Below are 24,389 nucleotides of genomic sequence, written 5' to 3' on the forward strand. Positions count from 1 at the left end.
GTATGGTGTGAAAAAAACACATCGCCACGCAACGTCGAAGCAACTGTGAATATATTTCTATTACGCATCGGCACGCGTCCAGGTGCGCCCATGTGTTATGTGTCGGTCACGCGGACATCCGTCAGGTACACGTACGCCCACTCCCCACCCCCCTTTACGTACTCACGAGCATACCCAAAAAATGCATTTAAAAAAAAAACAAAAACAAACAACTTTTGCAAATTCAATTTTGAAAAACCATTTTAAAAAGAGCCCCGGACGGGGGCGCCATTCGAGAATTGTATGTACCGCCTTGACAGGTTTGCCCGACCAGGACGACTAGCCATTTGGCGGCTAAAAAAAAAGAAGAAGAAAAAAAAAAAAACTTGCAAAACAGTGCAAACTTGCCGAGGTCGCCTGAACAGTTCAGGTAAAAACAGTGCTCACTGTGTATGGGGGCCACTTTTAACACTTCCCTCTCGCTAGAAGATGTAGCAGCTTTTAATAATAATATGGATGAACGGAGAGATGTGCAACGTTTAAACCACCCCGCGGTGATCATCCCCCCCACTCCTTGTGAGAAGTACATTTTCTGCATTACGTGTCCAAAAAATGGAGGTTGCGAAGATACTGAGTGTCTACAAAATCGCTTTGGTAAGTTCGAACGAGGGAAGTGCCCCACTTTAGAAAATTAAAGTAAGGTAAGGCTGTTCATTTGATGTCAAGAGGAGGAGGGGGGGGGAAAAAAAGAGGCTATTGTTAACGTGATTACTAAACGGTGAGGGCGCATATTTACCTACCCTGTCATTTTACCTAATCGGCGATTATTTCCAACGCGTCGTGTATACACAGTTGGTTTTTTCCCACTTTGTTGTAACTTCGCACTGGAGATTAAGGGGCAGGGTTGGCTGCTTACCCACCGAATGGAGCAATTCTCTTCCACCTCCCTTTTTCTAAATTGCCCAACGTGCGCCGTGGTTTCTTTAAACTGCTATACATATTTTTTTCTTTTTTTTTGTGACATAAGGTGTGTGAACCACTTTGGCGCATATTTCCAAAGAGCGGGTCAGCGGCCAAATCGGCTTCTCCGTTACGACGTGGGATTTTTTCCCACTGGTGAATTACGCATGTGATATAAACATATATTCGCGTACGTGTGTGTTTTTATCCTTTTCACTGTGCGAAGGAGCAACGCGCGTTTTCTTCCTCCCCCATGTGGAGCAACGATGCACGTGTGACTGTTTCCCTTTTAAGCAAAGTAAGTCCCTTTATTGGACATTCTTCTGTCTGCATATTGATATTCCTTTTTTTCCCCCTTTTGATGTTGCGTACACCTGGTGCTGCATACCACGGGGTCGAACAACTCAGCCTCTTGGAGCCAAAGGGTTGGCGACGTTCCTAGGTGGACGTGTTCTCTGTAGCCATCTCCGTTCTTCCCATCATTCTGAAAACTCCTCTTTTTCCGATCACTCCAAATATTTCTGCTTTTTTGGTCATCCCAATTTTTTCGCTTTTTTAAAAGCTGCTTAACTCCAAACCGCTTGAACGTTAACAAAGTTGCATGTGCCAGAAAAAAAAAAAAAAAAAAAACGCCGCATCGCCCAAGTGATCTGCGAATCTGCTGAACAAAAACGTCGCCATTATCAGTCTCTGCCGCAATTCTGCGAACGTCCTTTCCTCGCGCTCTTTCGTTCACACGTGCGACATTTTTTACTCCATTTTGTTACCCTTCTGCTTCATTTGTGCTTTCTTTTTGCTTCCCCCGTACAACGCCTTTTTCGCGTAATCCGTGCCGCATTTTTTTCGTTTCATTTTTCATATCCCTTTCTGTCCCATTTTTTTTCTCTTTTTTTCCCGTTTCCCCCGCTTTTTTCCTCTATTTCTTTTTTTGTCACGCTGCAGCTTCGCCGGTTCGACTCTGCGCCTCCCCCCTCTGCAATAGTCATCACTTCATACAGAGAAGTGACCATCAAGGGGTTCCCCCGTTGCAGCGAATTTGCCGTTGAGCGGTCATGCCACTTGGCTTCCTAGTGGTGAAGCCGAGTTGAGCAAAGGCCAATCGGAGTAAACAGCCCTATTGGTGTTTTCGTCCATTTTTTAATCCCCCATTTGGATTGGTAGCGCTCACCGCACATTGCTTCTCCAGTTTTGGCCGTCTTGCCACACAACAGCTGTGACATAGCTGACAAGGGAGCTTCCTCAGCTGCACGTCCAGAATATCCTTGCTCGTTCTCATTTCCTACATTTGTGTAATTGAGAAAAATTGGGGCAGCCCATTTGGTTGGAGCGTCGTTTTTTTTTGTCTGTCCCCCACATCTGGGATGATAAACCCATCGGTGGAACTCCCGTGGCAACACTCCGAGATAAGTTGTAACCCCGCGGTGTGAACCGTAAGGAGGTTTAACTTCTGCGCCGTTTGCAGTGAGGAGGCAGTCCGATCGGGATTGCCGCCGCCCTCACGCGTAGCAGCGGAAGAAGCAACAGACGCAGCAGCCTCAGCCCTAGCGGCTCATTTTTGCAGACGGCGTTGCTGTCAACCTCCCCTCCACGACGTAGGAACGATGAAGTTCGGAAAGAGCATACGGAGGGAGATGCACAATCACCCCGGGATGCACTACCTGGGATACAAAGGGTTAAAAAAGTTAATCAAACAGATTAGAGAAAGTCAGATGGAAGGAAGGCATACCGAAAGGAAGCAACTGAGTGTGCAGTTCGAAAACATGTTGCATTGGGACTTGGATCATATTGAAAGGACGTTTAGGAAAATCTTTCTTGAAATTAATCGGATGAAGAATGAAATTGAGAAGAGATTTTCTTCTCGCATTTTCAACAATGAAGAGTTAAAAGTGAATAAAAAAATATGTTCGTTTGATAATATACTGGAGATGGTGAAGGAGGGGGGGGTGGTGTCTGAGGAGGTTCTGGATTTTTGCATCCGGTTGAGTCTGCTATCTAATAAATGCAAAGTGATTCGGACCTACGTCGTGTACAATTACGTGGGGTTGGTGAAGATCCTGAAGAAGATGCGCAAGCGATGCGGAAGCGACGCCGAGGAAGAAGCGGAGAAGAAAGCAGACCAACAAGCGGAGCAGTCCGAGAGCCGCGCCCAGCTGGACCACCTCACCTCCGCGTCAGACAAAGTGTCAAATGGCATGTCAAGCAGCGTCCCCATCAGCGTCCCCATCAGCGTGGCGAACATTGTGGCCACCTACTCATGGTGCCTCTCCGATGAGCTGCCCCAACTTATCACCTCAGTGAATATCATCTCCGACGAATTCATACGGCAGTTGTGCAACTCCCCCGTCACGTCGGAGAAATACACATGCCCAATCTGTCTGTGCCTCATTCACGATCCGGTGACTTTAAACTCCTGCTTTCACTCCTTCTGCTGGAACTGCTTAGCCACAGCGATACAGAAGTACTCCATCGATAAATGCCCCTCGTGTAGGACCAAAATTGTTTACGATCGGGATTCTTTCAAAATTGACGGCATTTTGGGTCAATTTTTGAAGAAGCACTTTATGAGCGAGCCAGCTGCAGGGTGGGGTAGCCACCCACGCGATGGGGGACCCTCACGTGGAGACGAGGCGTACCAAGAAGGACCAGAATGGGACGCATCTTTATCCATCACCGAGTGCGCCTTTCAAAACGAGAGAGGACCCCTGGAGGCCAAGAAAAACAAGCTAATCGGGAGAAGCACACGGGGTCGAATCGGTGCGGAGATGTCGACACGTGGCACAGCAACTGTAGTGGAAAGAAGTGCACCCTCGGATGTCGCGGCGCCGGATACCGCTGACCAGGATTTTGCTGAGTCCATTTTATCACACGGCAGAAAGGACAAACCTGATCAGGCTAGAGACCATTTCTTCCCGTGGCACTCCGCCCCTGATGACGGCGAGACGGATCCCTGGGAAGATTTTGACGAATACTTGACCGTTTTGAATAGCGTTGATAAGAATGTGATGGAGGACAGGGGGCGTGAGAGTGACAGCTGCAGCGAGGAATGCCGCGATCAGTGTCGCGAAGGCCGCTTTCCCCAGTCGGACACGACAAAGTTGGGGCCCAAGGGAGGCGCGCCGGACACGTCGTACCGCCTGGTCAGCGACGTCATTAGCTACACCTTTAGCTAATCCCGCGCGGTGCGGCAGCCAAGAAGTGTGATTCGTTATTCGGTTAGTTATGTGGTTTGTTATGCGGTTAGTTATGTGCCTAGTTATCTGATTAGTTGTATGCCTAGTTACGTGACTGCTCGTGTGCGCGCGTGCCCGGAAGTTCAGCCCCCTCCCGAGGGACGGCTTTTAATTTTTTCCAAACATCTCCTGAAACGTTTGTTCATTCCGGGCCAACTGAGTTTCCTCTCAACCACGCGGAGTGTGCTTTGGCCATTCACGTTAGAAAGAAAACGTGGCGCGAAAGTGGTTCAGAAGTGATTTGGAAGCGATTTGGAAGTACTTCCGAATTGGCGTGAAATATGCACTGTGTTGACCCCCTTGGATGAAGTAGCAGCCCCTTTTCCAATTAAGAACTAACAGCTGGTTAGTGCACCACTGAACAATAAATGGTCGGGGGGAGGTACCCGTAAGGGGCGACTGGATTAATCTGGGGGACGCCAGAAAGGTGAATGGGTTGGTCGCAGGTGCAACAGATCGATCACTCTCTCGTGCTATGTCGCTTTGTCGCCCTTTCACTTTTTTTTTTTTTTTTGTTTTTTACTATTCTCCGCAGTTTCCATTTTTCCATTTCCTTGTTCGCACCGTTTGGCTAAGTGCCGATCTAAGACTGAGATCACGTGGACAAACTGGCTAACGGGCAAACGGGTAAACGGGAAAAACGGGTAAACGGGAAAAAAGGCCGAAAGGGCAAATGGTTAACCACCAAACGGGTAAACGGTCAAACGACCAAACCTGCACACACAAGTGCTTTTACACCCGGGTGTGCTTCCCCCCGCAGAGTCTTGCGGGACGGACGAACAGGCCCTTTTGATAACGCGCGGCGCGGAGCCCCTCTGGCAGAGCAGCTAGCTAGAAGGGCGAGGCCTCCCCAGGGAAAAATGCATCCACCCTTGGGGAGTCCACTTCAACGCTCTGCTACCTAGACCCTGAACCCCTCTGCCGCTTCACCCCTCTGCCGCTTCGCCCCTCTGCCGCTTCACCCCTTTGTCGCCCCCCCCGCCGATATGTCCTTCAAACTCAAGTCCAGCTTCTACCAAAGCAGTAACGACCCGTCCGAGGGGGACGACAAAAATGGAGACGCCGTGGCGACCCCGGAAAATATAAGTATGAGGAGAGTGCGGGTGGAACTATACGACGAGGCGATCGTGTATAGCCAAAATAATACCTTCTATAAAATGTCCAACGTACATAACTGCAACAATATGGATTCGTACATCGATTATGTTAAGAGGTCTAACTACACGAGGAGCTACGAGCAGGAGATGATTTATAACGAAGCCCTGAGTCTGTATAATAATCGAAACATGTATATCAGGAAGAAGTACAAAAATGAGTTTTACGTTAATCTGAAAAGAAACTTGCGCCGGGCTCGGTTCTTCGGAGACGACAACGATGATCTGCAGAGGGGAGAAGAAGGCAGGGAGGATGACGAAAGGGGAATGCCCGAACCGATGGACTACACAGAGGAGAGGAACCTAAACGAGTTCATCTACCGTGAGAGGAAAAAGAAGAAAGCCATACTGTTTAGGAAAAAGTATATGGAGATATTTTCCGAAGGGGGGTCCACCGCAAACATAGCAAACGTAGCAAACGCTGCGGACACTGCAAACGCTGCGAACACTGCAAACGATGCGAACACTCCAAACGCTGCGAACACTGAAAACGCTTCGAACACAGCGAACACTGCAGACACTGCAAACGATGCAAATGGGCCGAGGGACACACAGCAGAGGACGCAAATGATGTTGGCAGGATTAACCCATAACAGCTCTGAAACAGGTGGAGTAGTAAAAAAAAATGATAGTTTACTTTCCCAGAACGGAGAAGACGTTGGTCTTCCCCTGCCATCTCCTGCAGATATGCCTTGTGAGGGAAATCGACCAAAGGCAAACATATTGAGCGATTTGCGTGACTTAAACAGCATGAGTGATTCAAGCGGAATGTCACAAGAAGAGGAAACAAACTTCCTAGAGCAATTAATTAAATTAAGATACACCCCAGAGTATGTATCTCAGTTAAGTGATTTGTTCGAAAATCCAAGGACATTGAAGAAAGCTAATGTGAAGGTGTTGAAGTGGCTGGATTATCAGTTAAGTAATGGGTATTGGTTAGAAAGGCTCTCATTATTCCTTCTCGGATTGACTATCGCAATTGGAGTAGGAAATATAGAAACATTTTGGTCCTTGATGTCTACATGGCATGGAGTTATATTTGTAGTGCCATATATCATCTGTTACTGCCTCGTTTGTCATCCCATCCTTACATTCGAGTTGTACATAGGGCAGTTGATTCGGATGTCCTCTCCCTTTATCTTTTATCGGCTCCTAAAGCAGTGTGCTTCTGTCGGATTTTTGATGGTCCTAACGTGTCTAATTAATGGGTATATCAATACCTACCGGACCGCTGCAGAATACTTCATCTATCTTATTAATTCCTTCAAACGGGATCTTCCATGGAAGCTAAACAAGAAGGAAATAGATTTCTGTACCAGTTTTAAGAATGATTTTATCGAGTGTCACAAGTTCAGACCACTGTGCTTCTTCTCTAGATCCATCTCCTCCTGTGTCCCCAACAGCTTAGGAAAAGCCTTCCTAATATATCATAACAAATTTTTCCCGCCCAACTTTTTTTACGATCGATTACTTCACATTGATGGTAGCGAGAACTTGGCTCATATCTTTTCCACTGGAACTTCCTACATCGACAAGGACACCTTTATCTTCCTTTTTGTCTGCAATTTCTTTGTTACTATTTTTCAGCTCCTCGGTTTGACAAACTTTGCCTTTTCCTCCGCTCTTGTTCTGCTCCTCATCGGCTTCCTCTCCATCACGCAGTTTGCCAGCATGTTTAATTTAACCAGCGCCACGCAGGCCTACTTCCACGTCCTCAGTAGGTGACGCGGCGGCGGGAAGCGGCGGCAAGCGGCCAGGGAGTAGCCATTACCGATTAGCGGCTACCGAGTAGCCATTGCGACATCGCGCGGCTGCTTCACAACGCCTGTCTCCGTGCCCCTTCCAACACCGCCTCCGCCCGTTTTACCACGTCACCACTTCGTCACTTCGTCACTTCGTTACTTCACCACTTCCTCACTTCTCCCCCCACGCGCAGAGTCCTGGAAGTTCTCTTACTTGTATACCTACTCGTCTATCTGGTCCCAGTGCGTATCCTTCGCCCTCTACGAGCTGTCTATCGGGATGGGGATCTACTCCTCCCTCGCGACGAAGACGAGGTAGGGGCGGAGGGGGAGGGAAATAGCTCCTCTGGCTAGTCCCCCCGATGGGAAGTTGCCCTATAGGAAGTTACACACACTTCGCACCCTGCACCATCGCTTTGGACACTTCTTTCCCGCTTTGGACACTTCTTCACCGCTTTGGACACTTCTTCACCGCTTTGCACACCGCTCCACCCCTTCCCTGCAGAATCGGAGCCAACTTGGCCTTCGACGGATACGCAATCACCACGTGGAATTCCATCATCTCCTCCCTGATGTTCTTCTCAGCAGGTGGCTTTACGCGGCGCCCCTCAGCCGGGCGGGCCTCAAAGGGGCTGCGCTCAGCAGAGGATATTGCTGCATGGGATAGGCTACCCATCCTGTGAAGCGCTTCCTCCCGTTGCTACGCATCCCTTCAGGCGTCTTCTTCCCTTTGCTAACCATCTCGCTCATCCCCCCCCCATTGTGCTCGCCAGTCTCCGTCATAGGCTTCATCGCGGACAGCATCAACTCCAACTTCGTGGACATGCTGGAGTTCTCGAGGAAGGATTGCTCCTTCATTCTGTTCCCCGTGGGGTTCACGCACCTGCAGAGGATGGAGGTAGGGACAGCGCAGGGGTGGCTTAGCTGATCGGTTGTGACGGGGCCACGTGAGGTGCGCCTCTTCTGACTGAGGTGTGCTTCTTCCCACTTTGGTGTGCTTCTTCATCCCCCCGGCAGAAAACCCTGAGCATGCTCTACTACGGGTCGTACACCATCCTGTCATGTGCCTCGCTAGCCATACAGTGCGAAGTCCTAGTTATGACAATAAGGAACTTCAAATTCTGCAAGAACGTTAAGAAGAGAACCATCATTTTAACTCTCTCCTTCTTCTTCTTCCTGTCTTCCTTCTTGATCTCCAATAAGGATACTAAAAATATCCTCTGGTTTGTGTCTCTTACTATATCGGAAAATGCGCGAGTCTTCGTCTCTCTGTTGATATGTATCATTTTGGGTTGGCTCTACAACATCGATTTTCAATTTCGAAATCTGACCAAGAGGAGTAAAAAATCGAGAGAGAGATGGGAAAAACACCCCATTTGGAGAATCCTTCCGAGAGTTTTCCCACAAGAGAGTAGTTCTATCTGCTTCGGCGTCAAATGGATAGAGGCACAGATAAATCATGTCTCACTAACTCGCTTGCCTTCACCTCGCTCCTATCCACCCCCCCTCCCCCCAACACACACTCTGACAGGCGTCCTCTCATTCAATTCGACCTACTGGATATTGAACCTCTCCATCAGCGTTCTCTTTAACTACCTTCCCTACCACGTGTACGTCCTCTACATTATAAGGCTGGGTATATTCTCGGTGAGCACCCTCGTTGCCATGTACGTGCTGAAGAAGGAAATCAAAACGAAGCAGGGGTACAAGAAGAAACATTTGAGTAATCTTACTTACAAGGTAGGAGAAAAAGAGGAGAAGAGGCGGCAGACACATAAGATCAGTCCTCTTCCCGCGCGGCTACTACGAATTGTTACCAGGGCAGGTGGTAGTCCTCGCTGTGCTACCTCCATCTACTTCTTCACTTTGCTTCCCCCCCCCCCTTCCCCTCAGGAAACCCTCTACATCCTCTACATCGGAAACATCGAAGAATTGCGGATGGAGCTACAACGAATCATCAGCGGGAACGTATTTATGGGGAACATCTCCATGGGCTGGTCCATCTGCATCAAATACATCGGGACGTCCATTTTGCTTTCTGCCTTTATTGAATTTGCAGACGGGATGTTTTATAGCAAAGAGTTGAAAGAGAAGATGCAGCTCATTCCCCAGGGATGGGTCGTCTTCGCGATTCTCTTCTGGGTTTTCACGCTGCTCCTGCTGGTCCTCTTTCCCCTGTGCATCACGGTAATGTGCTCGGGAAGGAAATGGCGCGGTGTACCGATGCTGTGATGTGCCGATGTTGCAGCTCGCGCAAGGTGGAAAGCCGCTCTATATACAGTGCGATATACCTGTCACTTGTGTATGGCCTCCACCCCGTTCGTTACGCAGGTTTTCGAAAAGTGGTGCGCTCAGGAGGACTGCTTCGCGGACTTCGCCCTTCTCCCCTCGAAGCCCCTCAGGGAGATCCACAACTTCAGCATCCTCTCCTATTTCTGCGAATTTACGGGCGAGGGAAGGAAAAAGGGGAGGAGGCGCGCCGAGTAGCGGCGGTATGTGCGCCCAGAAAGGGCCCATCCGAATCGACCCCTCCTAACTGGCCCCTCCTAACTGGCGCATGTGAACACCAACCAAAGGAACACCAATCGAAGGAACACCAACCGAAGGAACGCCAATCGAAGGAACACCAATTTGCGGATTTGCCTCCCAGTGCGGCTAGTGAATAGTGAAGCGGCTGCGATAGTTACAACGTTGGCGGGGTTACCTGTTCCTGTCTCTCCACGTAACTTTTTTTGTTTTTTTTTTCCCATTTATGCCTTCTTCAAATTGGGCAGCGCAGCATAGAGTATGACCCACGAGGGGACGTCACCGGACCTCACCGGACCTCACCCAGATGGCTAATTTGAACATTGACATGGACGTACGTTCACACTGTACACCTATGGAAGAGCTACCTGTGATGTGACGATGTAAAAAATTGCACACGCTTTGTTCAAGTGGGCCAACCCTCCCCCCGTCCTTACCATATGTGCTACTCCCACCTTGGAAGTTAGGGTGAGGAAGTAAAACCTCGTCCTGTTTCCTTCACGATAAGCACAACGGAGGAATTATGCGTGTGTGATCTTTCTGTGAAGGCAAAACTTAACTCACTTGTGTTGGCAATCCTTTTTGGGAAATTTTTGTGGGCAGACTGCGCCGTATGATTCGCTTCCAAATTCTGCGTGCAATTGCATGTGCGACATTTTGTGAAGGGGGTATAGCCTTCCCGCACACGTAAGGATAGGTATATGTAAAAGTACAAGCATGTACTTAATGTTTGGCCCCCCTTCCCTGAGATGGCCTCTTCAAAGACCATCCCTTATTCATGCGGAAGGATTTCTACAATGTGTACTCCTTGTGACCTCTTCTTTTAAGACATAATTGTCAGTGCTCCCCAAAGGGGGAACCAAAACTCCGCAAGTGCGTGCGACATCGGTGTGTGTGGGTCCACTTTTTCAGTTTCCCATTTTAATATTTTGCCTGAACAAGTCAGAACATTTCTGCAAAATGGGACAGAAAAAAAAAAAAAAAAAAAAAAAAAAATGGTTAGTTCTACAGCTAGATGGTCTTTTTAAAATGGGCCATGAACCCTTTCATCATTCCTCCACTGTGTGTAAATCTGTTTGTCTCTGGGGTCATTCCTTCGTCCCGCTCACACTTGGAGTGTTCTTTTGGAGTGCGTTTTTGGAGTGCTCTTTTTTTTAAGTTATTATATTTTCCATTTAGTGAGCTTACCACGTTACGTAGCCCACTTTTTTCTTGTGTGTAACTTTTTAACGTGATCCACAGTCCTGGACAGGGATGCTGGAAAATCACTGCAATTCCGTTAGACTCACGAGGGACGACATATAACGTAGCAAAGGGGAAGATTCCTACTCCACAAGCATGTGCTGTTTGCGTGTCACCCGAGTATCTATACAGCCAAGCGCTTCATTCCTTGTGTTCCCTTTGTAAAGGCTTCTTCTTTTTTTTTTTTTTTTGCCTAAACAAGTCACCATTTTTCGTGGCTCCCACGGGGGTACAACCTACCCAAGTAGGAAGAAAGAAGAGGCGCAGCACACCCAGCGTAGGGAACCATCCCACGACACAGCATAAGACAAGGCAACACGGCATATCTCAGCATAACTGAGAACAACACAGCATAACAGGACACACGTGACGGGCGACACGGCGCGGTAGGAAGACCGAATTTAACCCATCACGGACGAAATGAACCTAAACGTTACGATACGAGCAGGCCTGACCGGGTCAAGTAGCGAAACTAGCCAAAGTCGGTCTAAAAAATATGGTAGTAACGTGCTGCACAAATCGAAGCTAAAAAAAGACGTTTCAGAAAAGAGGAAAGGAAAAATCGTGGCAAAAAGATCCAAGAATCTGAGTCCAAAATTATCAGCTGGCATTTCTGTCTTACCTTCTGATAGAAGAAATAACTTAACTGTGCTGGAAGGAGTTCTTTCTGAGGTGGGGGATGGGGACAGCCACCAGGGGTGGAGGAAGTACGCACACAAGTTTGGCCTCCTGGGACGCCTCGTTTCGAAGAGGTACTCGGGGAGTGCCAGTTCAGGAGGAACACAGCACGGTGGAAGTTTAAGGGGAACAACACACAGCGGTAGCAACTCGCAACGGTCCGCGAAGAAAAGTACCCATCCAAAGCAGATTGGAAGCAAGTTGGTAAAACAAGACGCAAAAGCAAACACACAAGAGGAAGAAAAAAAAAAAAGCCACCTGACTAGTCAGCAAAAAAATATTCCTCCAAAAAAAAAAAAAGATTTCTACCAGTCCAACTTAAACACACCAACTGTTTCCACCGGAGGAAGGAAAAGCTACAAACTGAGTAAGCTACTAACACCACAGGAAAAGTTTGGAAAAAGAAAAAAAAATAAAGCTAGCCGAAATTTTCTGGGATTAAAAAAAGGGGTGAACATGGCTAAGGGGTCGAGTGGTAAGGCCTCCCAAAATGAGGCTTCGCTAAATGAGGATGCGCTAAATGGGGCCTCCCCGAATGGATTTCCCGTTGAGAAGACAGGCTCTGGGGAAACCCTCCAAGAGGGGGACTCCATCGATGAGGCGAAGCAGTTAGTCACTTCATCATCTTCGCTTGCGCAAGGGGACAGCGCGCAGGTAGGTCACCCCACAGGGAAGTCAATGGAAGACCAGGAAGATCCATCCAGAGAAGCACCACCCCTCCAGAGGTACACAGCAGAACCAAGCGATCCCTACTTCACCAAAGGGGAATACGACGCATCAAAGGATATACTTCGAGAGAAGACGTGTCTCTACGATGCAGGGACAGTCTCTGCTAGTTTACTGCCCGGTTACAAAGAAGTAAGCTTCGAGGGGATAGGGAAGGCTGAAGGGAACAAAGCATCTGCTACGGAGTCAAAGTCAGGCAGGGTACAAAGAAATGCCATGTACCTGCCGAACCGATTTTATAGTCATCACAACTTTAACCCAGTCAGAAGTGAGGGTGGTCAAGACGGGGCCTACTACATTAACGGGTTAAGTACGCTGGATGGTTCTCTCTTCACCTCGGTCGACCTGTCTCAAGGGACCATCCACAAGCAGTACAACATCGGGGTTACCTATCCTTATGGAGTTCCCTTTGTGGATGTGAAGAAGCGGGGTAGGAAGTGATGGGGGTGATGGCGGCGATGGCGATGATGGAGGGGGGGACATAGCACCCCTGGGCGGTCATCTTTCCCCTCATGTTGTCCCCGTAGAATGGAGGAGTCACGCGCGCTACCCCGCGTCGTACCAACAGACATGCGCATGTAGTTGTGTAGTTCTACTCACATCTGTGTAGCGTTTACCATGATGAGCTTTCTTTCTTTTTGTTTCGTTTTTTTTTTTTTTTCTTCCTTTCCTTCTTTTTTGTTTATTTCTTTTTTTTCTTCACCCCGTCCACACGTCCAAACGGGAAGTGGGGAGAGAAACAGGTGTTTACTTCCCCGACCTTTGCAAGCACGCATTTGAAGACAGCGTATTTTTAATTAAACCATTTTGTGAGCGTCCTCTCTCTTCGTTTGCAACGCACCTTGGGTTGGCCTTCACGGCAGGGAAAAAAAAAAAGAAAAAAAAAAAAAAAACAATACTTCTGCTTCTTTTTTTTCCCAACGGGTCATTTCTGCGACAGTGTTGCAGCGTTGCAATGTTGCAGTGTTTGCAGCTCGCCAGTTCGCCTTCTTAGCCGCATTCTGCAGAGCCGCACCGGTAGCGGATAGTTTACTCCCCCCGCCCTGGGGGGAAAAAAAAAAAAAAAAAAAAAAAAAAATCTGTAAAGATTCGCATTTGAAAGGGTATCTTAGCTCCAAACAAATTTGTAATTGAAAAGGGCATGGCCTCTTCCTCAATGACTCATCCGTTACAACGTCGAGCGGATATACACCTTCGAGAGAACACACTGGGAAGAGTATTTTTTTTTTTTTTTTTCGCCTCCTCTTGACGTGACTGTAGAGAGAACCCCACGTATTCCCCTCTCAAAATGTACTTCCGGCACTTTTACGACAATTTCAAGGAGGAGTATGCCTACCTCCGGGGGGAGGACGAATCTCTGCCACCCATCTTGACATGCAATCGGCCGAACAGTATAGTACTGCTGGGGGAGTAGCGGCTTCACTCACGTGGCGTCCCTACATGTCGGCCCGCTACATGTCCGCCTTCTACATGTCCGCCTTCTACATGTCCGCTTTCTACCTGTCCCCCCCTCTACATGTCGGGCCGATACATGTCTCCCCCTCCCCCCCGCGCAGGAAAACGACACCATCGTAAGGCGGATCCCCCAGAGCATATTGAAAGGCGTGGAGGAGCACAACGCAGAGTACACGAAGAAAAATCAAATAGACGTCAAGCTAGCCAAAATAAGAGAGATATTTACAAACGGACACAAACACACATACGAAATGTTACAGTGCCAGGAAGACCAACAGATCTGGGAATTCCTACTCTCCTATTTTATCCAAACAGGAACAAAAATCGTTAATAACTCGTGGCTTTTTAATGAATATTATTTTTACCGTTACCTGACCTGTTCATACGATTTTGAAAAAACTAATTATGATTTTTTTGATTACGAAAAAAAGGACTCCATAAAGTACAACAGACATTTTATTGAAAAAATATGTACATGTGCGAAGGAGTTACTGAACTTATACGATAGGAATGAAGAGAAAAACGTGTTTGCCATTTTTTTTTATTTCTCCTTATGGTCTAACCAGTTCGATCTCAGTTGGAACCCCACCAAAAATAAGGGGGAGCAACATAGGGTAGAAGAAACTGATATAAAGAAGAAGACTCTGCGGGAGAAGCAGTTCTACTTCGGCACGGAGGACGTGAACAAGCTCCACGACAGCATGTACTTGGACAAAATTCTTTGCAATCACATGGACACCCTGCACAGGGACATCACCTCGAAGGTAGGCGGCGCGGGGGTGTCTCTCGGATAAGCGGTTAACCGGTTAAGCTACTAACTTGCCAATTGGCTGACCCACTAATTGACTCTCCCCTTTGCCCCTCCCCTGCGGCAGCACTGGCCGCGATTCGACATCGTCCTGGATAACATGGGGCTGGAGTTTATCACGGACCTCTGCCTCCTACACTTGCTGAGTCGCTACTTCGACGAAGTGTATATTCACGTCAAGAAGTTTCCCCTCTTCGTGTCGGACACCATGGCCAAGGATATACACTACACGCTGGCATCCCTCAGTAGCGACGATAAGGTAAAACGGGGGGGAAGAAGAGAGCCGACATATGTGTTGCTCATCAAACGTTTCACGTCTCTCTGTGGAGCTCTCCCTGTGTGTGCTCCATCGATTGTCCATTTGGTTGTTTTGCTACTGTTTGCTACTTTTTCGCACTATCCCCCCCTTTTTTTTTTTTTTTTTTGAAGTACCCCAACACGGTGTTCATGGCGACCAAGTGGAAGGCGTTCCTGGAGACCCAGAAGTGGAAGATACGAGTGAGGAAGGCGCGATGACAACATTTACTGGAATGTTATCTTGGAATATCGCCAACAATATCGGTGACAGCGTTTGCTGGCATGCTCGCCTCAAATCTTGCTAACTTTCTACCATGTACCACTTCGCTTCTCTCCCCTCCCGCAGGCACATGTTTACTGGAACCTTCCCCTCCCCTATTGGGTGATGCCCAAGGATCTCGTGGAGGAATTAAAAAGAAGCTCCTTCGTCTGTTTCAAGGGGGACGCCAATTATCGCCGGTGCTTGGGTGACCTCAGCTTCAATTTCTGGCATCCCCACAAGGACGTTTTGGGATATTTCCCTATCGGGTTCATCGCCCTGCGATGTTTGAAGTCGCCCATCTGGTAGGTCTTCCAGTCAGCAGCACCACGTGGGCCTACGCCGATGGACACCGCACCCACCCTCCGGCACGAGAATTGTGCAATTGTCCAATTATTCACCATCCCTCCTTTTTTTTTTCTTTTTTTTCTTTTCTCCCTTCTGAGCAGCTGTGGCCTCCAGAGAGACGTCGTGGAGGAGCTGAACAGGAAGTCCCCGGACTGGTGCAACTACGGCGAGTAATGCGAAACGGACGGAAAGAAAACGAAAAAAAGAAAAAGAAAAGGAAACAAAAGAAAAGTAAAAAAAACAAAACCGAACGAAACAGATTAAATTAAATTGATCCGACGCGGGTCGAAAGGTACTCTGAATTAACCCCCCCCCGGCGACAAATTCTTTCCCCCCCCTGCTCAGGTACGCCATTCTGCAGTACTGCGATCCCGAGGGCTCCTCCGCCCAGTGAATTGGGCACAGGCCAAGAGGAAAACATGAAAAGGAGTTAAAGAGGAAAAAAAAGTTACTCAGCTAAAAGGGCACAGAAGGGAAAACACAAAACAGCAGTCCACACCCATGGATCGCAACATCGTCAACCCATTTTCGACGCGCCGAGCGACTGCTCCCCCCCACAGACACACTTATGAGTACGCTGTTACGACCACGTTGGCTGAGGGAGAAAGCGAAGTTGAAGTCTCCCCGGTATGTGCAAAACGGAAAAAAAAAAAAAAAAAAGAGAAGAAATCAACTTTGAACGACTGATGATTATTATTCCCCGCGAGAAAAGGTGCAGCCCAATTATCTGCGTTGATGGGATGTTCTTTTTCCAAGTTTTACAAAAAAAAATTTTTTTTTTTTCTGATTTTTTCAGATTTGTTCTGATTTTTTTCGAATTAAGAGCGCGTTTGCGAAGCACTCGATTGCCTTTTTCTGTCCGACTGGGCCGAGCTGTTCGTGTGTTTTTCCTGCGCGTGGGGGAGGAAGCGTGTGGCGATGTGTACCCGTTCAGTGCACACTACAGTTGGGAGTACACTTAGGAATAGGCTTATGAAGACACTTGTAAATACGCTTATGAATACGCTTGTGAATACACTTGTGAATACGCTTGTGAATACACTTGTGAATACGCTTGTGAATACGCTTGTGAATACGCTTGTGTAGGCAAACTTCCACTCAGCCTACATGTGAACACTCGCTCACCGCAGTCCGAGCGTACCTTTGAGGGAGACCTGCGATTCCGAGATGCCCAGAGCAGAAGATATGTTTCGAACTATTTCCTCGCGAATGCGACTTATCTTGGGAACTTCCGCAATGACGATGATGTCCACATTTGCGATGGCATAATTATTTTTATACAAAAGTAGTCTGGCATATCTTAAAAAGGAGAGTGACTTTTTATTTTTATATTTTTCTGAGTCATCAGGAAAGAGGGTTCCCAAGTCCGAACAACTCATGCCGCCAAGTAGGGCGTCCACTAATGCGTGAAAAATGACGTCCCCATCGCTGTGCGACAGGATGGAAATGTTATCCACTTGGACCCCCCCGATGGTCAGCCTTTTGAAGCTCTGCTTGTTGGCATCAGCGGAGGGGCTCGCGGTGGAGTCGGCGGTGATGTCTTCCAGGGGGCCGACCCGTATCTGGTGAATGTCGTAGCCCTGGCCTATTCTCACACCGTCGTACGGGCAGGGCAGTTCCAGCTTCGCCGCCGTCGTGGGCGTTGTTGTCAGCGTTGTTGTCTGCGTTGGCGTCGATTTTAAGGTGAATTCCAATTTTACGTCAAACTTTGACTCGAGTTTTTTTTTTTTTCTTTTCCACTGCCCGTGTATCTTCACTTCACGTATGTTTATTCCCGGACCAAGAAAGGAGCGTAGCACGTCGAGTTCTTTTTGGACACCTTTTTTTTTTCTCCTTGCGTCTGATGAAGCTAGCAGAATGATAATCAGGTAGGGAAGCAGCACTGCATAGGTGTAACGTATCGGTAACATCGTCTGGTTCGTAAAGGGTGCAGGGGTTAAAAGGGAAGTGCACAACAGGCGAAACTTACAAAAAAGAAAAAAAAAACACAAAAAACACAAAATAGCGGGTTATACGAGTGAACACCCCGGAAGGATAATCACCCAACGGAGTGGCAACTCGTTTTAGCAGAAAAGGCAAGCAAAACAGCAAACACATAAATAGTCGCAGGAGGTCATGCGTTATTAACTTTGCTTTTCATCTCACATACCACTGCTGCACTGCGGAGAAAAGTCTACTAAGTTGGATCGCGCAGTTGGAAAAATGTTACAATCTCAGCAACTATCACCTGGCACGGAAAAAATATGAGCAGGTCAGGCGATTTAGCCACGTTTGTGCACAAAAAAAAAATAAAAATATAATAAAATAGGATAAAATAAAACAAATAAAATAAATGAAAATAAAAGATGCAGGGAGGAGAGGGGCAAACTAATAAACTTGCGTGAAAACGTGCGTACAAAAATACAAACATAAAAACGTGCATAGAAACATACGTACTACCAAACAACCTCGCTCACCCGCGTCAACACTGCGAACGGCAGCCCTATATACTCGCCAATACAATGACAAATTACGCATCTCTTCGCAAAAAAAAGAAAAATCGTAATTCTCCCCCCAAATGAGAATTACCAAAGGGTATCAATGCCCAAGTTATTCCCACCCCCTGAACCCAAAACAACTGTCGTAGGAAATGTCGAAGTATAGAACCCCCCTCCCTCCGTACAATTTCAAAAGCAAAATAGAGAAAATCGACGAGGAGTTCCGCAGGACTGGCACTTTCAGAAGGATAAACAACCGCAAGAACAATGAAATCAGGGATATGTGTAAATTACTTTCTGCATACATGCTATGAGTTGGGGAGAGGACGACCTTAACCACGAGCCTCGCAAAAAAGGAAACATCGTGAAGATTGCCTACCCCCCCCACCACAAAATGGTGTGCTAAACTGTAATGAATTTTTCCGCATATTATCCAACCCGTCGTCCCACCATTTTTTTTTTTTTTTTTTTTTTTCAGTCATAAAACTGGGGGCCGATGGATATTCTGACGCGTCCTGTTTTTACTCCCTGGGAAACACCAAAATATTGGCACTGATGTAAATTTGGAAATATTCCGTGCAGCTAACCCTCTGCGAGCAGTTTTTTGTCTGTGCACATGTTCGTCGCGCACTTATGCTGCCTCTTCTAAACCTTTCTACACCTTTCTCCACCATTTCCATTTGGAAGATATGGACCCAAACCCGACTCCAAGAATGCAACATACGACAAGGGAAAGGTCTTTTTGGAAATCAGAAGTTTGAATATGAATGACGATAGGGCCAACGACAAGGTATTTTTCGCAGCCCATTCAGCGCGATCATTCACGAGAGCATTCACGCGTTTTTGTGCAGTCTAACGTACACCAGCTAGCTAATTTGCATTTTTTTTTTTTTTCTAATCTACCATTTTGCATGAACGTTCATAAGTTTCTGTCTGGTGTAACGTACATTAGCTAGCCAATTTGCACCTTTTTTTTTCTCTCCCCCCTACAATTACAGAGCGATGAAAATATAAAAAACCTGCTACTAGAATGCGTTTCGAGCGTTATTCTGCTGGATCAGTACCCTCAGTGCTCCATTAACATAAAGTGCCTAATCATTCAGAACGATGGAGGTAATTTGGAGGATCGCGAAATTGGCGCCCTTCACGTGTCCACTTGTGGGCAAAAATCGCCATTATGTGCCTGGGGAGGTTAAGCAAAAGCACCCCCTTAGGCATTATTCCGTAAATATAAACGGCCCACCTTCCCACCATCTCAACTCCCCCTCCCATCCTCATCTTCTTCCAACCTTTAAGGCTGTCTGAGTGCCACCCTGACGTGCATATCGCTTGCATTAATCAATGCTCAAATTAAAATGCGGGACATTATCGTTTCCATAAATGTGGTAAGATGAAGAAAAAAACAAAAAGGGGAAGTACCAAATATGGGCACACACTGCTGTGTTTATTGACTTAACGATAATATGATCTTTTTTTTCTTCTTTTTTTTTCTCCCCTTTCTGCAAGAATTCGATCATCTGCCCAAACACGAAGAGAGTGTTCCATCTGGTGGACGTTGACAGTTTGGTAGACATTTGAAATGGAGAGAGACTCCTTCGTTCTTGTGTGCGCCACATCTATGGTGAACGTTTTGGGCGCCCCACTGTTTAGCCTCGTCCTAATGTGTGTATAACGCTGTTCCCCTATGCAGGAGGAAAAGTACTACGGGGGGAAATACGACACGAACAGTATAACTCTGGGGATCTGTCTGAACCTTAGAACTGTGTGCTTCTTTCATGGGTCCGGGAACTCCTTTAACAGCAAAACGTTGTCTGAGGTAGGCAGGGCATTCCGAGAGGACTAATGTGCTCCTCTGCGAGGGGCTCATCGTACCAACGCGCATCACCGCGTGATTCTTTTTTGTTTACAAATTTAGAGGGGGTTATCCCGCACCCCCTTACATGTGTACAACCTCTCCCAAGGCACACCCATGCCAACCCTTCCCCTCTGTGTGCAGATTATCAGCTACGCCGAATGTGCGTGTAGATCCCTGGGGTGCGAAATAAAGACGGTATTAAAAAACTACATGGCGAAGAAGTACGAAATTTCGTGCGCCTAGGGGGAAAGGCAGAAGAAAACTAGCTTATCTCAATTTTCCTTATGGGGGTAGACAAATCTGTTGTGATTGCAAAGGGATTGGCGCATTCGAAAGGAGAAGTCTCACCCATGTGGTGTGCATGTACCTGCAGCTGCTTCGTGTAGGTGTCCAGATAACCCCGCTGCTCTTCCCCCCGCCCGGACCTGTCGCTTTAATAATAACACGTCGCAGGGGTACTGCCCAATTTGGTTTTCCAACTTGCTGAATTGAGCAAAGATTCATTTTTTTTTTTTTTTCCTTTTTTTTTACGCCCCACTTGGGTCTTTTTTTTTTTTTCGTATACAACACACCAGTCAACACATGACTCCAAATTTTGCCTCATCCAAAATTGACAAAATGATAAAGATGAACGTACAAATGAGTGTAGGTATGAACATACGCATAAATAGGTTGGCCCCTCGATGCCGATGTCCCACATTACGCCTTTGCGTGGGGATGCGGCTGCTGGCGTAATTGGGTTAAATGCTATTTTTCTTTCTGTTCAGGTGGACGAAAGGTACGATTACGAGGTTATTTTTTTCTTTTTTCTTTTCTTTTTTCTCTTCTTTTTTCTCTTCTTTTCTTTTTCTGCACTTCCTGGTGATGTCGGTTCGGCGAGGCCCCAACCCAGCGCATTTGCCGGTAGGGGTTACTCACAAAAAAGGGGTGATACGTTCGGAGGAGAAATGGCCAGCCGCTGGGTGACATGTTGCTAGTAAAATATGAATGCGCACGATGAGGAGACGATGTGTGTTGGCTGGGGCCTTTTTCTCTCGCGAGAGGGAAGAGTTTCCCCCCCATTGAAGTGTTTCCCCATTGAAGTCTTTCCTCATTGAAGTGTCTCCCCATGGGTGAGTCGAATGTGTTGAGGGAGAAAAAAAAAAACAAAAAAAAGAGAAAGCATGTATATACACGGGGCGGGTATGACCATTTATGCGTGCCTACCCGAACATATATTTGGGCGCCCTGTTCAGTCGCTTTGGGGAATGCACTGCCAGGCGAGTTGGCGCAAAAGAAAAAAAGTGGCACTTTTTTTTTTTTTTTCAATTCTTCGCAATTGTTGCAAGGTTTGTGCTTGCCTGAGTTTCGAGGCGTTCCTGCTGAGTTTTTATCACGTCGCTGTTACGTGGCTGTTACGTGGCTGTTACGTTGCTGTCACGTTGCTTCCATTTCGCTTATAATTGGCCAACCGTTTGATGATTTTTTTTTTTTTTCCCTCTTTCTCGTCGTCTTCTTTTTCTTCCCAAATTACCCGGCTGCTCTTCTCTTTCCCCAGGAGAGCGAAATCTCGTGAGTGGACTTCCCATTTTTTACTAGTTAATGCCAGCAGTTGCAACCCTTTCCCCCCTTGGACGATACTATGTGTAATCTCATCCATGGGAAAGTTGACCCCGTGACAGTTTTTTGTTTGTATGCCTCTGAACCACGTATCGCTGTTCGCGAAGCAGCATATAAAGGAGGAAGGTCAAAAAGAGAAAGGGAGAAATAGAAAAAAAATAACCTCATTGCAGAGTGAAACTTAAACGAAAGTAGCCCCCCCATTTGATGTCGTTCTGATAGCAAAAGCGCTGTGAGCACTGAGAGGTGAAAACCCCTGCAAGTTCCGCTGTTTTATGTGATGTCACGCCCCCAAAGAAGCGCAGCCTGATCAGTCCAAATTTGCTTCCTCCAGAGAGGCTCCAAAAAATCGGGCGAAGCGACAAAACGAGCAAAACGGGCAAAACGGGCAAAACGGGCAAAACGACCTCTCACTCATCTGATAAGTTCAATCTCGAAAATCCCCCTCGAATCACTCATTTAACCCCCCTAAAGAATGAACGATGAGGAGGAACGGATCTACATGTATTCTGACCTTTTCTCGCATCGTCTGAGCGGCGAAGAAAACAGCGATGCAGACGAAAGGGAAAAGAGGAAGAGCAAAAAAAAAAAAAAACAACTTAGCGAGAGTAACCTAAAGAATGGGGAAAATGAATACAGCAAACTGAGAGCTGAAAACTCAACCATTTTAAATGACTACTTCGATGTAGAACCGATTAGATGTCTTAACCGTGAGGTGATAGATGCGTCGTTACAGAGTGATTTTCTGCAATTTCCACAGAACAAGGAACACACATTGAATATCTTCGATGGGGAGCTCACCCAGAATAAGCACTCCGTTCAGTTGCGAAAGCCTGGATTTTACTGCATCTATGTGGAGAATAGTAACAACGTAAGTGGGAAGGAAAAAAGGAGCGCCTCTCCCCCTCGCACTGAACACCAACCACTATGCTGACCGATTCTAGGACGTATGGAATAGCCCACACTTTATGCACTCTCCCCCCCCCTCCGCAGAGCAAATGGGACAGCATCTACTTCGGGTTGTCCAAGATGCAGGTGGAACTGAACTACAAACTGATCCCGCAGAACGAGGACAAGGGCACCCAGGGGAAGGCCGAGGAGAGGAAGAAAAAGGCGACTCGGGAGAAGCAACATGGGAAGAAGCATACAGCGGATAACCAAAGGGAGAAGGAAGAGGAAGAAGCAGACGAAGCAGAAGTAGAAGCAGAAGAAGAGGCAGAAGCAGAATTAGACGAAGCAGAATTAGACGAAGCAGAAGAAGAATTAGACGAAGAAGTACCCGTGGAAGAAACCAATCTGAAGAGAGAGCCAATGATAGCAGAAAACTTCAACATAGATGACGAAATTAACAAAATCTGTAAATACAATTTTGATCAAACAGATATCCTATTTGAAGATTCAAAAAAAAGGAAGAACAGAAAAGATACAAGTCAGATTAAGGGGAGAAAAAAAAACTACTACGAGAATTTAGGGGTGAAGAATAATAGGAGAAAAAAGGAGTCTAGGTTGTTTGAAGAGAATAAGACAAACACGGAAAACATTTCGTGCACCTTTCACGATGAAAATCAGATAAGGGTTTCTTCGAAGAAGAAGAAATACGTTTATCTGTACAATGGAACTGCCAATAGCATGCTGCACGTGAATGTCAGCACTTGCATGTCCCTCGGAATGACCATCCAGTGCCGATACGGGTTGCTTTACTGCGGGAAGTACCACCAGATCCCGCAAGACCCGTATACTCCTTTTAGAAAACCGTAAGTCGAGGAGGATACCCGGGAGAGCGGCGGCACTTTGGGTGCGCTGCAAGGAGGTGCTTCCACGCGGGGGTCAGTGCCTACGAAGCACTACCCACTGGCTACCCACTGGCTACCCAGTGGCTACCCAGTCGCTACAGAGCGCTACCAACCGCTAATCCAACCGCTACCCCCCCCTTAGCGTGTCCATACTGTCCCTGGACGGAGGAGGCATCCTAGCCATGTCCACGCTGATCGTGCTGAACCGGATCGAAAATGAAATCAGGAAGGAGATCGGAAACGACGACGTGAAGCTGATTGACTGCTTTGACATGGTGTGCGGAACGAGTGCAGGTGGGATGATATCCCTGGCCCTCTTAAAAGAGATGGGGCTCCGAGACATCACCAATATGTTGCCAAGTACGATGAAGAAAATATTTGAAGGAAGCAGGAACCTCATTTCTGGCATCCTATTCGAAGGATACGATATCAATAATGTGAAAGATTTATTTATGGAGAAATTAGGAAGCATGTTTATGTCTTCCTATAAGGAAGTCTACTGCTTCGTCACGGCAACTGATGTCAAGCATAACCCATACAAGTTATTTCTCCTAAGGAACTACTCTCATAAGTATAACGCAATAAATGGAGAGTCTTATGAAGGGATCAATAAGGTTCCCTTGTGGCTAGCTGCCTGGGCAACTGCCTCAGCCCCGACGTATTTGAAAGGACCCAGTTCTGAAGACATAAAAGATCTCGGATTCCATATCAAGCCAGAGATACATCTCGTCGATGGAGCCTTGAAGGCCAGCAACCCTGCTCTTATCGCATTGGAAGAATGTGCCCGATTGAGTAACAAAAATCTCTCTGCCTTTATTAAAGAAGAACTCGATACGCTAGTCTCTATAGGGACAGGAAAGTATACGACGAAATTGACTCAATCAGGGACCAGCGGGAAATCGGCCTCCACGTTTGAAATATTACTTAATGGGGCTCACCTGCTAACTAGAGCGAATGAAACACATCGAGAAGTGCTGCAGTGGCTGTCGGAAAGACAGAATACGTATTTCCGATTTAACGTGCCCAACATTGGCGATATAAATATTGACAGCCAAGACGTGCGTGACTTTGACATCATCGCAAAGGCCACGCGCGACTACCTCTTCGACGAGAAATTCTACGAGATAAAGCGCCTGGCGCATAAGCTGGCAAACAACTACATGCGCTCCAGGTATCTATAGCGGGGCGGGGCGAGCCAATGCAGCGGCGAGGAGAGGCGCGGTACTGTTTCGTTGGTCCCACTTCACCGCTGCAGTGGCTC

General features: G+C 47.2%; 7 protein-coding genes across 7 annotated transcripts; 6 read left to right on the forward strand and 1 right to left on the reverse strand.

The window, feature by feature from the left end:
- Nucleotides 1-2,540: 2,540 nt before the first annotated feature.
- On the forward strand, nucleotides 2,541-4,109 carry C922_02799 (hypothetical protein; the record flags this gene model as incomplete). Its single annotated transcript, XM_008818398.1, has 1 exon — nucleotides 2,541-4,109. One exon carries the CDS (start codon nucleotides 2,541-2,543, stop codon nucleotides 4,107-4,109), a length of 1,569 nt encoding a protein of 522 aa, XP_008816620.1.
- Nucleotides 4,110-5,155: 1,046 nt separating this feature from the next.
- C922_02800 (hypothetical protein) lies at nucleotides 5,156-9,552 on the forward strand (the record flags this gene model as incomplete). The annotated part of the gene is made up of 8 exons (XM_008818399.1): nucleotides 5,156-7,040; nucleotides 7,260-7,380; nucleotides 7,571-7,653; nucleotides 7,839-7,963; nucleotides 8,083-8,404; nucleotides 8,597-8,805; nucleotides 8,959-9,252; nucleotides 9,397-9,552. 8 exons carry the CDS (start codon nucleotides 5,156-5,158, stop codon nucleotides 9,550-9,552), a joined length of 3,195 nt encoding a protein of 1,064 aa, XP_008816621.1.
- Nucleotides 9,553-11,253: 1,701 nt separating this feature from the next.
- Nucleotides 11,254-12,678, forward strand: C922_02801 (hypothetical protein; the record flags this gene model as incomplete). The annotated part of the gene is made up of 1 exon (XM_008818400.1): nucleotides 11,254-12,678. The coding sequence occupies one exon, from the start codon at nucleotides 11,254-11,256 to the stop codon at nucleotides 12,676-12,678; it is 1,425 nt and encodes a 474-aa protein (XP_008816622.1).
- Nucleotides 12,679-13,525: 847 nt separating this feature from the next.
- On the forward strand, nucleotides 13,526-15,798 carry C922_02802 (hypothetical protein; the record flags this gene model as incomplete). Its single annotated transcript, XM_008818401.1, has 7 exons — nucleotides 13,526-13,633; nucleotides 13,794-14,456; nucleotides 14,568-14,759; nucleotides 14,930-14,998; nucleotides 15,144-15,361; nucleotides 15,506-15,574; nucleotides 15,750-15,798. The coding sequence occupies 7 exons, from the start codon at nucleotides 13,526-13,528 to the stop codon at nucleotides 15,796-15,798; spliced, it is 1,368 nt and encodes a 455-aa protein (XP_008816623.1).
- A 727-nt stretch (nucleotides 15,799-16,525) lies between these two features.
- Nucleotides 16,526-17,314, reverse strand: C922_02803 (2-C-methyl-D-erythritol 2,4-cyclodiphosphate synthase; the record flags this gene model as incomplete). The annotated part of the gene is made up of 1 exon (XM_008818402.1): nucleotides 16,526-17,314. One exon carries the CDS (start codon nucleotides 17,312-17,314, stop codon nucleotides 16,526-16,528), a length of 789 nt encoding a protein of 262 aa, XP_008816624.1.
- A 719-nt stretch (nucleotides 17,315-18,033) lies between these two features.
- On the forward strand, nucleotides 18,034-19,979 carry C922_02804 (hypothetical protein; the record flags this gene model as incomplete). The annotated part of the gene is made up of 8 exons (XM_008818403.1): nucleotides 18,034-18,166; nucleotides 18,360-18,438; nucleotides 18,569-18,671; nucleotides 18,880-18,994; nucleotides 19,178-19,266; nucleotides 19,388-19,447; nucleotides 19,572-19,697; nucleotides 19,878-19,979. The coding sequence occupies 8 exons, from the start codon at nucleotides 18,034-18,036 to the stop codon at nucleotides 19,977-19,979; spliced, it is 807 nt and encodes a 268-aa protein (XP_008816625.1).
- Nucleotides 19,980-21,810: 1,831 nt separating this feature from the next.
- On the forward strand, nucleotides 21,811-24,309 carry C922_02805 (hypothetical protein; the record flags this gene model as incomplete). Its single annotated transcript, XM_008818404.1, has 4 exons — nucleotides 21,811-22,206; nucleotides 22,329-22,532; nucleotides 22,644-23,089; nucleotides 23,271-24,309. The coding sequence occupies 4 exons, from the start codon at nucleotides 21,811-21,813 to the stop codon at nucleotides 24,307-24,309; spliced, it is 2,085 nt and encodes a 694-aa protein (XP_008816626.1).
- Between the last annotated feature and the right edge of the window lie 80 nt (nucleotides 24,310-24,389).

The sequence above is a fragment of the Plasmodium inui genome (genome assembly GCF_000524495.1).
Source record: "Plasmodium inui San Antonio 1 unplaced genomic scaffold supercont1.10, whole genome shotgun sequence".
Classification (NCBI taxonomy): domain Eukaryota; phylum Apicomplexa; class Aconoidasida; order Haemosporida; family Plasmodiidae; genus Plasmodium; species Plasmodium inui.